Consider the following 22,384-nt stretch of genomic DNA (forward strand, 5'->3'; position numbering starts at 1 on the left):
GCACAGCTGCAGTGCTGTGCGCTACCTTTATGAAGACTCAGGAGTCTTCAGCCGCCGATTTTGGACCTCTTCTCTCTTCAGCGTCTGCAAGGGGGCCGGCGGCGCGGCTCCGGTGACCATCCAGGCTGTACCTGTGATCGTCCCTCTGGAGCTAGTGTCCAGTAGCCAAGCAGCAAATCCACTCTGCACGCAGGTGAGTTCACTACTTCTCCCCTAAGTCCCTCGTTGCAGTGATCCTGTTGCCAGCAGGACTCACTGTAAAGTAAAAAACCTAAGCTAAACTTTCTCTAAGCAGCTCTTTAGGAGAGCCACCTAGATTGCACCCTTCTCGTTCGGGCACAAAATCTAACTGGAGTCTGGAGGAGGGTCATAGGGGGAGGAGCCAGTGCACACCACCTGATCTGGTAAAAGCTTTACTTTTTTGTGCCCTGTCTCCTGCGGAGCCGCTATTCCCCATGGTCCTTTCAGGAACCCCAGCATCCACTTAGGACGATAGAGAAATATTGTATTAAATGAACTTCAGACTGTGTGTATAAGGTGTATATGAAACATAAATGAATTCTGTGAATGTACACACACTTTGTTTAATGCACAAAGTTATAAAAAATATTGGCTAAAATGACCTTCAGGCTGTGTGTATAAGGTGTATATGAAACATAAATGCCTTCTGTGCTTAGATTTAGGTCCCATCACCATAATATCTCGTTATGGTATGCAATTATTCCAAAATACAGAAAAATCCGATATCCAAAATTCCTCTGGTCCCAAGCATTTTGGATAAGGGATACTCAACCTGTATTGATGAACCAAATTTCGGCAAGCCAAAACCACCAATCCACATGTCACGTAACCTCTGTAATTGTCTTCTAACCATAGTGCATGATAGCATGCATCTAGCAAGTTCAGTGTTCAGTCAGAAAGGTTGCTCTTACCCCCTGTCATCTCACAAATCAATTTGGCCATGGTTAGAAATATTTTTCTATAAAGGGAAGAGAAACTGGTGATTTTTTTTATATTGTAGTCTGCTGACTGGTCTTTTTATATCAGAGCGTACAGTTGGTCAAACACCAGAATAGAATAAAATAGAATTTCCCTGCATTTCCATGGCCTTTACAACCCAGGAGATTCCAAAGGGTGGAGATTAAGGCCCTACTACTTGTAGTGAAGACAGTCTTCAGATTTTTATCTAGTCTACGTTCAGCTGTGTCCTTGAAGGATGCTGTGTTTAGGAGTAGACCAATAATCTGTTTAGACACTTGAGGAGATATAAACAAAGTCTGAATATGGAATAATGCATAATAGATAATGTGCCCTGAAATATGTATTAGTTTGAGCATATACCTCAGGGTAATAAAGATAATTGGGCACTCCTTTAAATGAATAGGGATGTGACAGATTTAGGGTAGTGAAATCTAATCAACTGGTTAGTTCAACATAGCATAGTTATTATCAAAACTGCAATGAAATCCTTGAAAAAGTTCTACTGAATCCACTGTTGTAACCAACAGGGCACAGCTCTCTAACACCAAACCTATTTTTTTTCTATCAAGAAAAGTAAAAAATATATATATATTAGTCTGGTTCAAGAGTTAGTGTGCATGACAGGAAGTCACCAGATGAGATCTGACCTACAAAAACAAGCCACAAATTCTAAGGATGGGTTTGAGAATAATAACTAAATTGCCACTGTACCCTAGAAAACATCAATGTATTGGACAATTATATGGGACAGTCACATTGTCTTCTTAACAGCTACAGTATTGCTAATAACATGAGAAGAGACAACATTCCCAGAACAGCAATTGATTGTTCCAGTGGTTCCCAAACTCAGTCCTCAAGGAGCCCCAACAGTTCATGTTTCCAGGTCACCTAACAGGTGCACAAGTGTATTTATTACTCACTGACATTTAAAAAAATCCACAGGTCGAGCTAATTATTTCACTTGTGATTCTGTGAGGAGACCTGGAAAACATGAACCATTGTGGGTCCCTGAGGACCGAGTCTGGGAACCAGTGGTCTAAATCATAGTTTCCCTGCAAGAATGTCAGAAATTGCCATTACATGTATTTGGGTTTTCATAGCTTGTCATTCCATATTTAGAAACAAAACAGACAAAAACACATTATTTATGTGACGTTTAATTTCAGTAATACTGTAAGTCATACACTATAATAAGATGGCCGGCTTCTTCATTTGTTACTCACCATTTTCCACAAAAATGTACAGAAGTATGGCTCTTATCTTATTATATTTATCCAGATCTTTGTTGAGCAACACTGGTAGCAGGACACGCATGTGTTCCTTCACCTTCTGCCCCTCAACATCGGTACCCAAGGCTAGATCCTGCAAGACACACCATCATGATTGTATATCAATGTAGGAGTCATCTCACAATTATCTTTTCCCCCCCAATTCTCGCTATTATATGCACATTTTAAAGTAACAAAGAGTATCAGCATGTACCAAAAGGGACAGGCGAATTAGAACCAGACTTCTTCTCACCTCCAGATAGCAGCTTGACCAAAATATGATGGGGAGCAATACAATGGTTTCCTTAATCAATGTTAAACTCAATTCAAAATGCTAACTTCCATTTTTCCCCTGCATTCCAGTCAAGCCTTGATTTCTCTATTCTTGTCAGCAAAATGATCCTTTCCTTCATAACTGCACTTCCATCATTTAGGTCTTCAAATGGAACTTCGGCAAAAAAAGTGTGTGTGACCTCAGCTTCAGCTAACATTCCTTGGGTTTGTCAAGGCTTAGTGGGTCATTTACACTGCAGAAAATGGCTTCGTAACTAAAATGGAGTAACCACACTCTTTCTGGCAGAGCTTTCTGACCAAATTAAGGAAGAGTGGGCCTCTTGGGAATTGCCCCCTTCTTTGGATGATCTTATAATATATTGTAACAAAGTGGACATCCATCTATGATCGAGTTGGTGACTCATTTTTAAAAGCCATTGGCATCTGCTGAAGAACCAATATAAATTGGGCATTGAGGTCTATCCCTGTATCCCTAGAAGAATTTGAGATGCAATTCAAAAATAACCTATGCATCTATTGTGCTGAACTGGGACATCTGCTTGGAACATGTCCTAAACTCCAAAGACTGAACGGTATAGGAGAGTACCTTTAAGCAATACAGTCTACTCTTCACCTTTGTAGTATTAGCTACTCTAGTCAAACTCAATCATGCCACTGGTTTACTTACTTCCTGAACCATGCAGCTTCCTAGACTCCGGCGCATTTTGCTGCTGTCATCACTAAACAGACTAACTACTCAGACTCTTGAGACTGTCTTTAACCACTACCGATGCAGCAAATCAAATATGCCACTATTCAATATTGCATGAATCCATCGGATATGCAAATTGGAAGACTTTAAAAAGAGAATATTTCCTTTTTTGTTATTCCAATGTTCAATAAGTTGTACTGGTCTTCCATGGTTGCAGCTGCACTACAGGGCATTCAAAGGGTGCACCAAAATAATTTATTTTTGTGGGGTAGAATTTGTGTCAACAGTTTCAAGGTCCCTTTATAAGTGACTGAGAGAACATCTCCCACTGCTTATCAAATACAATCAAACGGACCAAGGTGAAAAAGGTAAATCAAGACTTAGGATTCCCCATGTCTGTGAAATGTAAAATACCTCCTAAAACTCTGCCTTCATGGATGTCTTCTGCAAGCAGAGAGCGGAGATTTAGAAACCTTTAATAGAATGAATACCTCAATAAACTAGGATAATTGAGTAGATCTGACACTGGATAATTGGGAACATCGAGTACTCGGAGTCAAATTTTTCTAGAACAACAATATAAGTAAACCTATAAATCTGTCTTCGTTATGTGTGACGTCCACTCTTATCTTCTAGCACTCATATTACGGAGGTGTCTGCTGTGATGTCCTACAGATGTGTCCACTTACATCTAGCCTTCCTGCATGTTAGACAGTCCTTCTAGTCACGCCATGCCGTGGGCATGACTCAGTAGCGCAGAGCGTTTTTTTGCATGCAAACTTTTCCATTGAAATGCATCTTATTCTCAAAATGGAATAGGCTGCAGAAGCAGCTTATGCTGATTAAAATGATATGTCTATATTTACTGTGCGACTGCGGCTGTAACTACATATTAAATTATAAGTTAGTGTTTTCTTGGAAAAATGATATGTAGCATGCCTATATTCTGTATGCGACCATGGCTGCATCTGCATACAAAATGGTGCATTTCAGTGTTTTCTTGGAAAACACTGTAATTTTCAATTTCATATGCACTTACAGCCGCAGTCGCGCAGAGAATATAGGCATGCCGCATATCATTTTAATCAACAAGACAAAAAAGATTTTGGCTGCGGGTACCATCGGGCGCCTGGACACCACAAGTATTCTTATATAAAGTGCTTTCGTGCAGAGTAAATAAAAGACCATAAAACATATATACAACCCTCAAGGTCGATGTGAGTGTCCAATCCTCAATCCTCACACCTCCTCCTCACAATATGTATCAAAAGGATATTGACATGTAAAACAGAGGGGAGAGAGAAACCACATGTGTAGTACAGTAATTTAATAACATATACACACATTCATAGGACATAGACAATCACAATATAAGATAATAAAGGTAGTAAAATTTCCCATGTGTGACAGCCACAGGGAGACTGCGGAACAATTACCAACAGCAGCATCCTGTCGCTCAGGATCCTGTAGCTAGAAGGGGCTATACTTATGCTTATGGGGAACTTGTCATGAAGTTGTTTGTGATTGGCTAAAGGAATATTTAAATATCCGGATAGTGTTTGTGCAGTTGGTATCTAGCCTTGAGAAAGACTCCAGGAACAGGAGTTGAAACGCGTTGGCAAACTTTACCTGTGGTCAGCATTTTGGGTGGTCTGCGCTTTCAGAAACCAGGGATTTTCCAGCTCCTGCCCGGGTGGATTCTGGAATTTAAAGAACTTGCTTGAGAACTTTTTCTGGGTTCTCGGACTCTCTGGTAATTGTCCCGCAGTCTCCCTGTGGCTGTCACACATGGGAAATTTTACTACCTTTATTATCTTATATTGTGATTGTCTATGTCCTATGAATGTGTGTATATGTTATTAAATTACTGTACTACACAAGTGGTTTCTCTCTCCCCTCTGTTTTACATGTCAATATCCTTTTGATACATATTGTGAGGAGGAGGTGTGAGGATTGGACATTCACATCAACCTTGAGGGTTGTATATATGTTTTATGGTCTTTTATTTACTCTGCACGAAAGCACTTTATATAAGAATACTTGTGGTGTCCAGGCGCCCGATGGTACCCGCAGCCAAAATCTTTTTTGTCTAGTTGTATTTGTTGTGTTCTGGAGAAACACTGTTCCTGGCTACGGGGACTATAAGGCAGCCTTTAAATTTCAGCTGCGCGACACGTGGGACGATTGGACAGATTATCTGCTTTTTGGTTCATTTTAATCAACAGCGTCTGCTTGTGTGCCCTATTTGCACAGTGATGCAAATAAGATGCATTTATTTTCAGCAAAATAGACGCCTGCCGCTAACGGAGTTACACAGAATCTATGTTCCCTATCACTTGGACATACACACAAACTAGGGTTAATTTGTTTGTCGAAGCCAATTAACCTACCAGTATGTAGGTACACCAGTAAGTGTAGGAGGAAGCCGGAGCACCTGGAGGAAACACATGGAGAACATACAAACTCCCAAACATATGAATCATGACTGGGAACTGAACTCATGACTTTAGTGCAGTGAGACAGAAATGCTACAGAAAACCATACAGTGTCCTTGGTAAAAGTGTTCGGTTGATAAAAGGAAGAGAGTAGGTCCTAAATTAGTGCCACGAGATAGAATGCAGTCGTCCACCAGATACCTTCGCCTAGAGTGAACTAGAGGTTGCTCAGAGGATTAACCAGGTTAGATTTGCCAGCTTTCTTAAGAGATCATAATGAGTTTCATGTCTCTTAATGAGGAATCTGTAGGTAATCAACTGGCTCCTTTCCACCAGCTCTTCTACATCCTCTATTCTTGTTAATCCACAGGAAGAATAGAAGGTCAAGGAGACTGTATGGGGTAGATTCCTGAGGAGCATTGCTGGGTCAAGGAAGTCAATACCCTTGCTCCATGTCTTCGCAAGAAATTTCATAAGAACATCCTAGTATGCCTTTTGAGTGGTGTTTAAACTCCACTAATAAAAGGAGGGTACTGCCTGGAGTCACCTAACTAGATGCCGATAACCTCGTCAGGTCCAACTGTCACTGCTGCAGGTTTCCCTACTGAGCTTTCCCTCCTCCTCTTAGCAGACAGCTCCTGTGGAAGTGGGCACTGGGCCTTGCTGACAAAATTAAGGGCAAGTCGTGTGACCACTGACATCATCATTGCTTTACCTATATAAGGCATATCTGTGCATAGAACTGTGCCAGAGTATTAGGTTAACCTGTGTTTCAAGCATTTCAGGTTTCCAGTTCATCTTTATCCAGTGTCCGACATTTGGTGTATCTCCTATACATATGCCTCTGCATTTTCCTAACATTTCTCTTGCCGTCCAATTTAGCTCTGGTTCTGTCCCGGCTCATCTTTGACGTCCCCTGCCAGGGATAATCTTTGCTTCTCTGCAGCCCGCAGATACACTAGACACGGCTTGACAACCATTCTTCATACCTGCTCCAGCATAGCACATTCTGGAGGCCCAGAAAGGGGCTGCAACCTGCGGGCCTATCAGCATTGAAGCCCTAAACCCCATGTGGAAGACACTGGTAAATACCAGGGTCTCATTAGATCAAAGCATCTGTATAAAGCCAAATTTAGTGCAGGCGAATCCAATAAACAGGTTGGAACTTGTTTTTTTGTGGTACTTCAGTGTAGTAACACCAAAGTACCAAAAAACTAACAAGCAGGAGCACAAGGCTGATTTTTTAATGACCTTAAAAGTCTTGCAAGAACTGTGTCTAGAATATCGTTGCTTTGTCCACACAAGGTGCTTCAGGCTTTTATTGCATTATATACACATACTGTATAGCAGCTTTTTGTCACAACATATTTCTCTTCTTGAAGTAACTGTGTACCTGGAATAAGCCATGCTACAATGCAAGTGGTGGAAATATATTTATACTTTTAAATGCAGGATAAATTATGGCTGCTTTAGCGTTTAGCCCTCAAATACTGGACAGCTTTAATTTTACACTGCAATTCAGATTTGAGTTTAGAAAGACCCCTCTTATATCTACATGGTCGATTCACATTATTATGACCACCAGCTAATAGCCACAGTAACCGCTGGGTGCAGCACGGACAGCAGCTAGACGGGCTGGGAGTGACTCAAGAAGTTGCTGGTAGGTTGGCACAGGTACATTTTGACAGCGAGCTGCTCTACTGTAGCCTGTCGGTCGGACCTCACACACCTTTGTAGCACACATTGACCTCTCCGCAGTTTTCATGTCGGTTACTTGCAATGGTGCCATTTGTCCAGTCACAATACACCTTCCCCACAGAGGCACACAAACACTTCACAAACTGCGCTGTTTCAGAAATACTGACACCCTTGGCCCGAAAGCCGATAATCATCCCTTTTTACAACTCGCCCCTTTTATCCATGACAGCAACAAGTGATATGTATGCAGACAGCCTATATACCCACCAAGCGAGCTCACGACACTTGACCAACTTCATGGGCTACGCGCCGCCAATGTCAAATGTAGCAGGTGGTCATAACCGTGTGACTCGACCTTATAAATCTCTCTGCACATTAAACATCTACAGTGCAACATGATTTTTTTCAAGGTGCTCAGTTACAGATGTGGCCTCATACAACTAGCTTAAATACGCCATGCAGCGAGAGATGCCTGGCGTGAGTGAGCCGTCAGATCCTGTGCAACTCTGCTAACATTTGGGCTTTTTTTTATTTTTAGAAAATAGTCTTACCCGTATGCGATTACGTTGATTATTTTGATATATGACACTTGTATATTGTGTGTGAGTCTGAATAAAGAGCATTACAGAACTATTATTGTAAAAAAGCTGTGGCCGCTACATTGTAGCAGTTCAGATACAGCAACAGAGATTCCAGCTAGATACAGATATACAACTGCCAAGTATCAAATTAATCAGCACAATCTCCTCGTGCGTCACACTGCATTGCAATTAAGATGGATTTTTAGGACTAAAGATGCCCAACGCTAGAAGAGTCTCGCGCGACCTGGTGTGCCAAGAGGGGCTATTTGGCGTGACTGCAGCAAAGATGTATGAGGACATATCTGTACTTGCTCTTTCTTGCTTTCTTCTAACTCAGAATCAGGCCCTTTATGTCCATAATGCTGAAAAACTTAGGACGAACAACATTTGGAATAAATACAAATCACTGCCATTTGTGCAGCAGCACGATTTTACCTACAAGCATACTTACTTGCTCAACTTTACAGAGCTTCTCAAGGTTACCCTTGAACTTCTGCATACAATCCTCAGCAAGATTAAGATGCAATGTTTGCTGGAAACCAGAAAAGTAAGACAGTGAAATAAAAACATTACATTTGTTTAAAAAGCTTGTATAGCGCTATCATTATCTACAGAAAAGTATCTCTGTAGAAGCGAATATACAGTACTGAAATGTTCATCAAACCTGTATTATTTCTTAAATAATTAAAATAAATATGCGTAATCCCTGTAGATGAGCCAAATCCCACTGGACTCATAAACCACATCTATATCATATAAACATTTGTAGACAGAGGTTAAATACTTGGCCATATAGTCCTGCCAAGGAAAGAAGCTACAAAATGTTTTTGACTGATCTCTCTGGAGGTTTTATGACATAACCTACCATGTTTATAAACAATACGGTACATTCCTATTCCACATTATGCTTAAAGGCACCTGATGACCCTAACCATAATTATGTACTTTATCTAAAAGCGCCTCACCTTGCTGATTTGCTTTCGAATATGGGGCATTTTTTTCATGAGGTTAGACAACTTGTTTATAGTGAGCTGTAACAGAAAACACACATCAGTTACCTGTAAATCTCCTACTGTGCAGTTTATACATCTCACACGACCTATCTAGTCTCGACCAGTCTGTGTCAGTTCCCCCATTCCTCTCACTTTCTGCAGGAAATGTTTTATCAATAATGACGGCACAAAGAGAAATTATTCTGATTTCCTATTTTAATTTTGTTTTTAAGTTTACAGTAAAAGTACTTACCTGGTGGGCACATGAGAATCCGTGTGAATCTGGCAGCATTGGGCCACCACTAATTCCCATTCACAGGAACAGACCAATGCCAGAAAGTTTCCATCTCTTAGAAGTCCAGTGGAGGAGCCATGGCAGCCTTGGACAACCCAGTAGAACTGTGCTGGTATCAGAGGTCTTCTAATAGCACCTTCTGTATTCAAATCATTCTAGGAGTCACAATGACTCCTGCCAAGAAATTGTGGGCTAGGGTAGAGGATTCAGAGCGGATCCCCTCCTACCCCTCTGTCCCATAGGCCAGGCACAGTGAAGACCAGAAGGAAAACACTCCTTTGACACAGATTATTATGTTAAACAAGATAAAATAAGAATTTACTTACCGATAATTCTATTTCTCGTAGTCCGTAGTGGATGCTGGGAACTCCGTAAGGACCATGGGGAATAGCGGCTCCGCAGGAGACTGGGCACAAAAGTAAAAGCTTTAGGACTACCTGGTGTGCACTGGCTCCTCCCCCTATGACCCTCCTCCAAGCCTCAGTTAGGATACTGTGCCCGGACGAGCGTACACAATAAGGAAGGATTTTGAATCCCGGGTAAGACTCATACCAGCCACACCGTACAACCTGTGATCTGAACCCAGTTAACAGCATGATAACAGAGGAGCCTCTGAAAAGATGGCTCACAACAATAATAACTCGATTTTTGTAACAATAACTATGTACAAGTATTGCAGACAATCCGCACTTGGGATGGGCGCCCAGCATCCACTACGGACTACGAGAAATAGAATTATCGGTAAGTAAATTCTTATTTTCTCTGACGTCCTAGTGGATGCTGGGAACTCCGTAAGGACCATGGGGATTATACCAAAGCTCCCAAACGGGCGGGAGAGTGCGGATGACTCTGCAGCACCGAATGAGAGAACTCCAGGTCCTCCTCAGCCAGGGTATCAAATTTGTAGAATTTAGCAAACGTGTTTGCCCCTGACCAAGTAGCTGCTCGGCAAAGTTGTAAAGCCGAGACCCCTCGGGCAGCCGCCCAAGATGAGCCCACTTTCCTTGTGGAATGGGCTTTTACAGATTTTGGCTGTGGCAGGCCTGCCACAGAATGTGCAAGCTGAATTGTACTACAAATCCAACGAGCAATAGTCTGCTTAGAAGCAGGAGCACCCAGCTTGTTGGGTGCATACAGGATAAACAGCGAGTCAGATTTTCTGACTCTAGCCGTCCTGGAAACATATATTTTCAGGGCCCTGACTACGTCCAGCAACTTGGAGTCCTCCAAGTCCCTAGTAGCCGCAGGTACCACAATAGGCTGGTTCAAGTGAAACGCTGAAACCACCTTAGGGAGAAATTGAGGACGAGTCCTCAATTCTGCCCTGTCCGTATGAAAAATTAGGTAAGGGCTTTTATAGGATAAAGCCGCCAATTCTGAGACACGCCTGGCTGAAGCCAGGGCTAACAGCATTACCACTTTCCATGTGAGATATTTTAAGTCCACAGTGGTGAGTGGTTCAAACCAATGTGATTTTAGGAACCCCAAAACTACATTGAGATCCCAAGGTGCCACTGGAGGCACAAAAGGAGGCTGTATATGCAGTACCCCCTTGACAAACGTCTGAACTTCAGGAACTGAAGCCAGTTCTTTCTGGAAGAAAATCGACAGGGCCGAAATTTGAACCTTAATGGACCCTAATTTTAGACCCATAGACAGTCCTGTTTGCAGGAAATGCAGGAAACGACCCAGTTGAAATTCCTCTGTAGGGGCCTTCCTGGCCTCACACCACGCAACATATTTACGCCAAATACGGTGATAATGTTGCACGGTTACATCCTTCCTGGCTTTGATCAGGGTAGGGATGACTTCATCCGGAATGCCTTTTTCCTTCAGGATCCGGCGTTCAACCGCCATGCCGTCAAACGCAGCCGCGGTAAGTCTTGGAACAGACAGGGTCCCTGCTGGAGCAGGTCCTTTCTTAGAGGTAGAGGCCACGGGTCCTCCGTGAGCATCTCTTGAAGTTCCGGGTACCAAGTCCTTCTTGGCCAATCCGGAGCCACGAGTATAGTCCTTACTCCTCTCCTTCTTATGATTCTCAGTACCTTGGGTATGAGAGGCAGAGGAGGGAACACATACACTGACTGGTACACCCACGGTGTTACCAGAGCGTCCACAGCTATTGCCTGAGGGTCCCTTGACCTGGCGCAATATCTGTCTAGTTTTTTGTTGAGGCGGGACGCCATCATGTCCACCTTTGGTTTTTCCCAACGGTTCACAATCATGTGGAAGACTTCTGGGTGAAGTCCCCACTCCCCCGGGTGGAGGTCGTGTCTGCTGAGGAAGTCTGCTTCCCAGTTGTCCACTCCCGGAATGAACACTGCTGACAGTGCTATCACATGATTTTCCGCCCAGCGAAGAATCCTTGCAACTTCTGCCATTGCCCTCCTGCTTCTTGTGCCGCCCTGTCTGTTTACGTGGGCGACTGCCGTGATGTTGTCCGACTGGATCAACACCGGCTGACCCTGAAGCAGAGGCCTTGCTTGACTTAGGGCATTGTAAATGGCCCTTAGTTCCAGGATATTTATGTGAAATGACGTTTCCATGCTTGACCACAAGCCCTGGAAATTTCTTCCCTGTGTGACTGCTCCCCAGCCTCTCAGGCTGGCATCCGTGGTCACCAGGACCCAGTCCTGAATGCCGAATCTGCGGCCCTCTAGAAGATGAGCACTCTGCAACCACCACAGGAGAGACACCCTTGTCCTTGGAGACAGGGTTATCCGCTGATGCATCTGAAGATGCGATCTGGACCATTTGTCCAGCAGATCCCACTGAAAAGTTCTTGCGTGGAATCTGCCGAATGGAATCGCTTCGTAAGAAGCCACCATTTTTCCCAGGACCCTTGTGCATTGATGCACTGACACTTGGCCTGGTTTTAGGAGGTTCCTGACTAGCTCGGATAACTCCCTGGCTTTCTCCTCCGGGAGAAACACCTTTTTTTGGACTGTGTCCAGAATCATCCCTAGGAACAGCAGACGTGTCGTCGGAATCAGCTGCGATTTTGGAATATTTAGAATCCACCCGTGCTGTCGTAGTACTACTTGAGATAGTGCTACTCCGACCTCTAACTGTTCCCTGGACCTTGCCCTTATCAGGAGATCGTCCAAGTAAGGGATAATTAAGACGCCTTTTCTTCGAAGAATCATCATCATTTCGGCCATTACCTTGGTAAAGACCCGGGGTGCCGTGGACAATCCAAACGGCAGCGTCTGAAACTGATAGTGACAGTTCTGTACCACAAACCTGAGGTACCCTTGGTGAGAAGGGCAAATTGGGACATGGAGGTAAGCATCCTTGATGTCCAGAGACACCATATAGTCCCCCTCTTCCAGGTTCGCTATCACTGCTCTGAGTGACTCCATCTTGAATTTGAACCTTTGTATGTAAGTGTTCAAGGATTTCAGATTTAAAATAGGTCTCACCGAGCCGTCCGGCTTCGGTACCACAAACAGCGTGGAATAATACCCCTTTCCCTGTTGTAGGAGGGGTACCTTGATTATCACCTGCTGGGAATACAGCTTGTGAATGGCTTCCAATACCGCCTCCCTGTCGGAGGGAGACGTTGGTAAAGCAGACTTCAGGAACCGGCGAGGGGGAGACGTCTCGAATTCCAATTTGTACCCCTGAGATACTACCTGCAGGATCCAGGGGTCCACTTGCGAGTGAGCCCACTGCGCGCTGAAATTCTTGAGACGACCCCCCACCGTACCTGAGTCCGCTTGTAAGGCCCCAGCGTCATGCTGAGGACTTGGCAGAAGCGGGGGAGGGCTTCTGTTCCTGGGAAGAGGCTGCCTGCTGCAGTCTTTTTCCCCTTCCTCTGCCCCGGGGCAGATATGAGTGGCCTTTTGCCCGCTTGCCCTTATGGGGACGAAAGGACTGAGCCTGAAAAGACGGTGTCTTTTTCTGCTGAGAGGTGACCTGGGGTAAAAAGGTGGATTTCCCAGCCGTTGCCGTGGCCACCAGGTCCGATAGACCGACCCCAAATAACTCCTCCCCTTTATACGGCAATACTTCCATATGCCGTTTGGAATCCGCATCACCTGACCACTGTCGCGTCCATAACCCTCTTCTGGCAGAAATGGACAGCGCACTTACTCTTGATGCCAGAGTGCAAATATCCCTCTGTGCATCTCGCATATATAGAAATGCATCCTTTAAATGCTCTATAGTCAATAATATACTGTCCCTGTCCAGGGTATCAATATTTTCAGTCAGGGAATCCGACCAAGCCACCCCAGCACTGCACATCCAGGTTGAGGCGATTGCTGGTCGCAGTATAACACCAGTATGTGTGTATATACTTTTTAGGATATTTTCCAGCTTCCTATCAGCTGGCTCCTTGAGGGCGGCCGTATCAGGAGACGGTAACGCCACTTGTTTTGATAAGCGTGTGAGCGCCTTATCTACCCTAGGGGGTGTTTCCCAACGCGCCCTAACCTCTGGCGGGAAAGGGTATAATGCCAATAATTTTTTAGAAATTAGCAGTTTTTTATCGGGGGAAACCCACGCTTCATCACACACCTCATTTAATTCATCTGATTCAGGAAAAACTACGGGTAGTTTTTTCACACCCCACATAATACCCTTTTTTGTGGTACTTGTAGTATCAGAAATGTTCAAAACCTCCTTCATTGCCGTGATCATGTAACGTGTGGCCCTACTGGAAAACACGTTTGTTTCCTCACCGTCGACACTGGAGTCAGTGTCCGTGTCTGGGTCTGTGTCGACCATCTGAGGTAACGGGCGCTTTAGAGCCCCTGACGGTGTTTGAGACGCCTGGACAGGTAATAACTGATTTGCCGGCTGTCTCATGTCGTCAACAGTCTTTTGTAAAGTGCTGACGCTATCACGTAATTCCTTCCATAAGACCATCCAGTCAGGTGTCGACTCCCTAGGGGGTGACATCACTATTACAGGCAATTGCTCCGCCTCCATACCATTTTCCTCCTCATACATGTCGACACAACGTACCGACACACAGCACACACACAGGGAATGCTCTGATAGAGGACAGGACCCCACTAGCCCTTTGGGGAGACAGAGGGAGAGTTTGCCAGCACACACCAGAGCGCTATATATATACAGGTATAACCTTATATAAGTGTTTTTCCCTTATATAGCTGCTGTATTGATTAATCTGCCAAATTAGTGCCCCCCCTCTCTTGTTTTACCCTGTTTCTGTAGTGCAGGACTGCAGGGGAGAGTCAGGGAGACGTCCTTCCAGCGGAGCTGTGAGGGAAAATGGCGCTTGTGTGCGGAGGAGATAGGCTCCGCCCCCTTCTCGGCGGCCTTTCTCCCGCTTTTTTAAGGAAAAACTGGCAGGGGTTAAATGCATCCATATAGCCCAGGAGCTATATGTGATGTATTTTTCGCCATCTAAGGTGTTTTTATTGCGTCTCAGGGCGCCCCCCCCCAGCGCCCTGCACCCTCAGTGACCGGAGTGTGAAGTGTGCTGAGAGCAATGGCGCACAGCTGCGGTGCTGTGCGCTACCTTATTGAAGACAGGACGTCTTCTGCCGCCGATTTCCCGGACCTCTTCTGTCTTCTGGCTCTGTAAGGGGGCCGGCGGCGCGGCTCTGGGACCCATCCATGGCTGGGCCTGTGATCGTCCCTCTTGAGCTAATGTCCAGTAGCCTAAGAAACCCAATCCACTCTGCACGCAGGTGAGTTCGCTTCTTCTCCCCTTAGTCCCTCGGTGCAGTGAACCTGTTGCCAGCAGGACTCACTGAAAATAAAAAACCTATACTTAAACTTTTTCACTAAGCAGCTCAGGAGAGCCACCTAGTGTGCACCCTTCTCGTTCGGGCACAAAAATCTAACTGAGGCTTGGAGGAGGGTCATAGGGGGAGGAGCCAGTGCACACCAGGTAGTCCTAAAGCTTTTACTTTTGTGCCCAGTCTCCTGCGGAGCCGCTATTCCCCATGGTCCTTACGGAGTTCCCAGCATCCACTAGGACGTCAGAGAAATACTCATTACAGACAGATTTATTTATAATTATACACTATTTATAAAGAAGTTAATGTCATTTGATAGGAAGGTGGTTTACTTTGCCAGTGTGTTGTGTGCAAAAAGTATAAAAGGACCTATTGTTAATAGGTTGCAAACTACATCACTATACCGACGTTGGAATCACAATCTCTGCCCAGCCTGACAGTTTGCATGCCGACTTACAGGGACTATTCCCACTTATTCCCACTTCCATGACACCCATAGAGTGGGAATAGAAGCTCTGTTGTGCTCGCCCTCCCTGTCGGCATTCTGGCGGCACGTGATCTCGGGGTCTGTATGATGACCTCCGGGATTTCGACCGCCGGTCTCCCGATACCAACCCATGTAGACATTACATCATTACATATTGTTATGATGTAGTGTGTGTTTCAGCTTTTTTCAAAACTAATAGCTGAGCATATGGATATCACTGCTAGACTTGTTCTCATCCTGTGACCAAACACTTAACGATCCCACGACAGTTCTAGGTTGAGCCCAGCATCGACTGACTGCTGGGAGAAGTCTTATTCCAAAGAGGATCCAATTGGAGTAACCAGAAAAGAGATGCTGTAACCCCCAAGTGGTCTGACCTCTCACTGTATCAGGGTACTGGGGCTGCTGTCCATTTAGTTCTAGGAAGCTTCTAATTGGCATCTGCTACAAACCTGTACTAGCAGAAACGGTGGTCTCTATGTATGCAATACACTCTCCAGGACAATAAGCCACCAGCAAGCAGCAGGTTAAAGGGGACAAATGAACAGCTGTTGGGTAATGGTGGCAACGGTCACTGGGGTTGGGATTGTATAATATGCTGTATATATAAGTAGGTGTATTAGTAGGTGACAACAGACCCCTCTATATATACTACTATAAACCTAATTTCCAAAATATTCATCCACAGGATTCAGCATTCACGCAGAGAAGGACTGCATATACACATCTGTAAATAATACAGTACCTTTCCTTCAGTTTCTTTTTTGCTGGAAGAGATCTCTTTAACGAGTTTTGGAATTTCACTGCAAAATAATTAAAATAAAATTGCAAATGACTGGAGAAAAAGCCCCAAATCAATATATTAGCACATGGCATGCTACCAATAAGTTGTGAGCACATAGCGCTGTAGCCGGGTTTGTCACCCTTTCACATGCCACAAAGTTTGGAAACCTTTCCTTTGTGGGGATATATGCTGGATGATCTGAGGTCACATAACACAAAACACTAATGTATTGGCTAGGCCTGAGAATGCAGCCAAAATAATCCAGCAAAACAATGTACTGTATTTTGAGACATGTGTATAAACTAACAGCTCCTTAACCCTTTCATGCATGAATTATGATAACATAATGGAAGATTTAAAAAAAATAAAAATGTTTATTATTCCTCAGGGCTTGTAAAAGCAAACTTTTTTTTTCTTACACTATAAAACTAAAGAAAAAGTTCTACATATGTCCACTTGAGTGGACATCATGCATTTGCAACATAAAAAAAACTGCCCTACAATCATGGAACAGTATTTTAACCATGATTTTATTTATTTTGTAATTCTTGCAAAAAAGGAAGGTAAAACAGAAAAACAAATGTCTGGTATGGTTACAATTTGTTCTAATGTTGCTTAATGTATTTTTCTCCAGAAACAAAAAAATAGTCCTCCAAGCTGATAACAATATATTTTTATGCCTATTTATGGCTATATTCATGCAGAAACAAAAATGTCTTCAGAATTTATAACACAAAATGTTTAATTTACTTCTGAGCTTGCCCCATAAATTTAGAAAGGTAGCCTTTTTCACAAACTAAATTTGACTGATTTTAATGCTTAGTATGAAAGATAGAGTAGCACCCTGGACACAAAGGCTCAAGGCACTGCATGGAGATGTACTTTGTTTTATATGTAGCAGCTGCATCGAGGCACCTGTTAGCATGTATTGCATCCGTAAACTTTGGCCAGTGATTTCCTACACTGAATCTGATTTCAGGGGGTGCCTTTGACACGGTCCTGGGGCTACAACTTGGTTTCCTCTTCTGTTGCTCCATAGAGTCAGCATCGATCAATGCTCAAGCATTATGGCAGCTAATTGATCCGCCCCCACCCGGGGCAATCCAACTAGCGCTGAGCTGAATTCGGCACTGATTGGGGATATTTTTTCACCTGTCTGAGACAAGCAAAAAAAATCACAGATAAACAGTCCTGTTTTCGCGATCATAGACGCAAACACACATAGGGCTAGGAACTTAACCCGGGAATCTATGTGTTTTTTTTTTTCTCTCCCGAAAAATTAAAACAGGCTACAATTGAATTGCCTGAGAAAAAAAAAAGGAAAAAAATAAATAGCATTTTTTGTTCACCAGAAACAATTTTTGGGGCTAATTGAATGCTCCACTAAAGCTAGGTACACACCTGGTTGACGGGTCTGCCGTTTGGCTGATCTGATCACCTATCTAACAACTGGTAAGTGCATACATACTTAGCAATCATCTACCCAATGTGTCGCACCCGGCATCACACAGCCAGATGCGCCAATAAATCTGTAGATAAATTATATCTGCTATTGGCTGTGCTGCAGGACTACGTCGTTCACAAACATATCGGGGATATACACCTGCCAACAGCCTCACAATATATCAGCTGTTAGGTTGAATGGCTGGCTCGGTGTGCATCCAGCTTTAGGCTATGGAATTTCATTACAAAGGCATGTATGACTCATGGCTGATAATTTATAGTATTTTGACGTGAGGAAATATAGGTTTTAATTTCTGATAGTTGAAAAGGTTCAGAAAAGAGCATCAGTAACTTCAAGCAGTGGTGAACATAACACTGTACATACTCTAAGACTTCAGCAATGTGTTTGTGACGGATTTTCACCCACAATTCATCAGATTCATCTAATTGACCTTCTTTCTCTTTTGCTGATGTGCCGTCGGTCTGATATCTATTAAAAAATGTAACAAAAATATTTCATAATCACATCTATGGACATTTCTCTGTTTCTATTTATCAGTATAATGAGGGAAATCAATAATAAAGCAGACTATGCAAATATAATGAAAGGAGGATTTTAGTACTTACCAATAAATTGCAAAGTTCCAAAAAATGGAGAGATTAAATTCCCACCATCTCTGGAGAGTAACCCGCACCCAAGATGCAAGCAACGCTATTATAACCAAAAAGTTGGGGTACCTTATTTATTATTTATAATGTATCTATATGTAATTATCAGATTCTCAACATAAATATGTGATTGAAGGTTCAGATGGTGCTACCAACTGGTTTAAATAAGGATATATAATCAAATCCCCACAGTGAGGGGACAAGAGAAACAAGCCAGTTATAACTGGGGTGCACACAACCCAACTAATAATTAAAGTACATGCTTTATTAAGAATTTATAGAAGCTCCCCTGTATTAATGTTCTCCAATAAAGATTAAAAACAAATAGCATATGTGTCCATTCCTTTATATATTATGGCTTAAGGCTTGCTAGAGTGCTGTGACAGCACTAACTCTGAGTTAGTGCTGTCACAGCACTCTATGCAGCCTTAATTTCGGGGTTCATGAATATGTGGATAAAAAAAGTAGACATAATATATAAAGGAATGGACACATCTGCTATTTGTTTTTAATCTTTATTCACTTTATTTCTTTCACTTTCTCTCACATTTTTCTGATGTTAATACTTCGCTCGTCAAACAATAAAGGACGTTTTCAGTCCCTATATGACAAGAAGTACTTTTTGTTTATCTATACCATTAGTTATATGTGGGCATTTTAGCCTTTATTGGAGAACATTAATACAGGGGAGCTTCTATAAATTCTTAATAAAGCATGTACTTTAAATATTAGTTGGGTTACTTACTGATAAATCCCTTTTCGGAAGCCATAGGGGACACTGGCACAACTTCAAGACTGTGGGGTGATGATGGTGGCTTACAGGGAGCTGGCACTTTAAATAATCAGGTTCCTCCCCCTCTATCCCCCCATCATCCCTCAGTTATGAATTAGCCGAGAGGAGACGGAAACAAGAGAACAGAAACTATATGAGGAAAGAGCGCATATAACAATTAAAAACACAACAGAACAACAAGGAAGGCAAGAGAACAGCGACGGGCGGGCGGCCAGTGTCCCCTATGGCTTCCGAAAAAGGGATTTATTGGTAAGTACCAAAATCATCCTTTTTCTGTCAGCCACTAGGGGACACTGGCACAACTTCAAGACTGTGGGGACGTCCCAAAGTTTCCCCCCTGGGCGGGAGATCACGGAGCACCTTGCAAAACAAGAGGGCCAAACCGTGAAGATGAAGCCGCAAAAGTATCAAACTTGTAGAATTTAGCAAATGTATGAATACTGGACCAAGTGGCTACACGACAGAGTTGAGACGTAGTAGCCCCCTACTAACGGCCCACGAAGACCCAACTGAATGCATAGAGTGGGCAGCAATGGATACTGGCAGTCGCCTAGACTGGTGGATATAGGCCTGACAAACGGTCAACTTAATCCAGCGGGCTAGGGTCTGCTTAGTAGCAGGCCACCAGTGACGAGGGACATCATAAAGCATCGGACTTCCTGAAAGGCGCAGTCCGCTCTACGTAAATCTTCAAGATTCTCACTACATCCAAAGAAGGTGTCCCAGAATCATCCTGCAAAGATGGAACCACAATAGGCTTACTGATGTGAAAAGCAGACACAACCTTGGGAAGGAAAGAAGCACGTGTTCTCAACTCTGCCCGATCAGGATGAAAAATCAAAAAGGGGGGTCTGCAAGACAAGGGACTTAATTCAGAAACCCTCCGGGCTGAAGCTATGGCTAGTAGAAAAGTAGTCTTCCAAGTAAGATATCGAAGGTCAGCTTCTTACAAAGGTTCAAAACAGGTTGACTGTAGAAATTCCAGCACCAGATTTAAATCCCAAGGAGCTGTAGGTGGAAACGGAGGATGTACCCGTAGAACCCCTTGTAGAAAGGTTTGCAAATCCGCCGGAGTGCTAGGTGTTTCTGAAAAGAAAAAAAAAAGAAAAAAATAATAAATAAAAGCAGATACCTGCACCTTCAGGGATCCTAGACGAAGTCCGGAAACCAATCCTGTTTGGAGAAACACTAAGAACCGTGAGAGACAAAAAGAATCCAATGGAAATCCTCTTCGATCACACCAAGCTATATAGGATCGCCAGATGCGATGGTAATTGGCTGCTGTAACCGGTTTTCGTGCCCGCAACATTGTGGTGATCACACATTCCGGAATTTCTTTTCTTTTCAGGATGTCTGCCTCAATAGCCATCCCGTAAAACGTAGCCGTGGTAAATCTGGATGCACGAAAGGCCCTTGTTGGAGTAGATCCAGATGCAGAGGAAAAGGTCAAGGATCGTCCGCTAGAAGAAAGCGCAGGTCTGAATACCAATCCCTCCGAGGCCAATCTGGTGCCATCAGGATCACCGTGATTAACTCCCGTTTGATTCTCTTGAGAATTCGAGACAATAGAGAGAACGGAGGAAACACGTAAACTAGGTTGTACGGCCAAGGCACGACCAGAGCGTCCTCCACTTGAGGATCCCGGGATCTGGAGATGTATCTTGGAAGCTGATGATTGAGACGGGATGCCATGAGATCCACGTCTGGACACCCCCAGCGTGGTATTCGATCGTTGAACACCTCCGGGTGAAGTGCCCATTCTGCCGGATGTAGATCCTGACGGCTGAGGTAATCTGATTCCCATTTGTCCACTCCTGGAATGAATACCGCCGAGAGAATTACTGCGTTGCTTTCTGCCTGTTGGAGAATATGTGACACCTCTCGCATTGCCTGGCGACCGTGAGTTCCGCCTTATTTGTTTACATATGCTACAGCAGTCCTGTTGTCCGACTAACTTTTACCACCTTGGATCGAAGAATGAGGGCAACTTATACCAGTGCATTGTAGATCGCTCTCAGTTCCAACACATTTATTGGCAACAGCAATTCTTGTGGAGACCAGTGGCCCTGAAGATGGGAGTCCAACACAACCGTGCCCCATCCCCTTAGGCTGGCATCCATTGTGAGGAGCGTCCAGTTCGACACACCGAACCGCCTGCCTGCAGTGAGATTGTGCAGCTGGAGCCACCAAAGAAGCGAAGGTCGTGTCTCTGGAGTTAGACGAACTAAACTGCAGACACGTTATTGTCTGTTGCAAATGACACAGGAGCAATTCCTGAGACTGTGCCAGGATTAAAAGACCGTTGAGGTATGGAAAAATTCTTATCCCCTGCTGGCGGAGATAAGCTGCCATTACCGTCATAATTTTGGTAAATACTCTGGGGGCTGTGGCTAACCCAAAAGGTAGGGCCTGGAACTGAAAATGCTGTTGGAGGATAGCGAACCTGAGATAGCACTGATGGAACATTGCTATAGGAACATGTAGATAAGCATCCTGGATATCCAGGTATATCATATAAATCCCTGGCTCCATGGCCAAAATGATGGAACGTAAAGTCTCCATATGAAACGGAGGTACCCAAATGTTCAGCACTTTCAGATTTATTATGGGCTGTAATGACTCATTTGGCTTCTGAACTAGAAACAGGTTGGAGTAAAAACCCTGTCCTTGTTGTGCAGGAGTTACTGGAATGATTACCCCTGACTAAAGAGATTTTCTAAACTGCCTCTTGCAAAGCCCTGGCCTTTGTCTCTACCCGAGATGGGCTGGTACAAAAAAAAACACCTCCGAGGAGGGTGTTTCTTGAAGGCAAAGAGATACCGCTTCCTGCACCCAGGCATCGGTTGTAAACTGCTGCCAGATCTGAGCAAACTGAAGAAGTCAGCCTCCACCCTGGAATCCCCCAGGTGGAGGCCCGCACCATCAGGCTGATGGCTTATTTTCTGTTTTATCCACCGGTCCTCTGGTAGCCCAATGATTTTTAGTCTTATTAGACGCTGTATTGGGGCTGTTTGCCATCACTTCTCCCTTTAGCTTTTCCTTGAGACCGAAAGGGCCAAAGAGCTGGAACTTTAGGTTTGAATTTGTATGTGGAAGGAAACTTTACTTTCTTGGAGTCTGCTTCTGACAAAATATCTGTAAATTCTTTACCAAAAAGTTTATCTCCAGAGAAAGGTAAAGACTCCAAAACCTTTTTATATTCTGAATCAGCTTTCCATATACGTATCCAAACTGCTCTGCGAGCGGCTACTGTTGAAGC

The 22,384-nt window shown here is 43.8% G+C and overlaps 1 protein-coding gene across 2 annotated transcripts in view; it reads right to left on the minus strand.

Moving 5' to 3' along the window:
• Positions 1 to 22,384, minus strand: part of STXBP3 (syntaxin binding protein 3) — a 273,208-nt gene that overhangs the window by 62,464 nt on the left and 188,360 nt on the right. For both annotated transcript variants that reach the window (XM_063940160.1, XM_063940159.1), the window contains 5 exons: positions 18,049 to 18,153; positions 16,182 to 16,239; positions 8,914 to 8,979; positions 8,400 to 8,480; positions 2,205 to 2,343 (listed from right to left, as the gene is read on the minus strand). In XM_063940160.1, coding sequence (XP_063796230.1) covers positions 2,205 to 2,343; positions 8,400 to 8,480; positions 8,914 to 8,979; positions 16,182 to 16,239; positions 18,049 to 18,153 — 449 coding nt within the window. The remainder of the gene's footprint in view (positions 1 to 2,204; positions 2,344 to 8,399; positions 8,481 to 8,913; positions 8,980 to 16,181; positions 16,240 to 18,048; positions 18,154 to 22,384) is intronic.

The sequence above is a fragment of the Pseudophryne corroboree genome, chromosome 9, assembly GCF_028390025.1.
Source record: "Pseudophryne corroboree isolate aPseCor3 chromosome 9, aPseCor3.hap2, whole genome shotgun sequence".
Lineage (NCBI taxonomy): Eukaryota > Metazoa > Chordata > Amphibia > Anura > Myobatrachidae > Pseudophryne > Pseudophryne corroboree.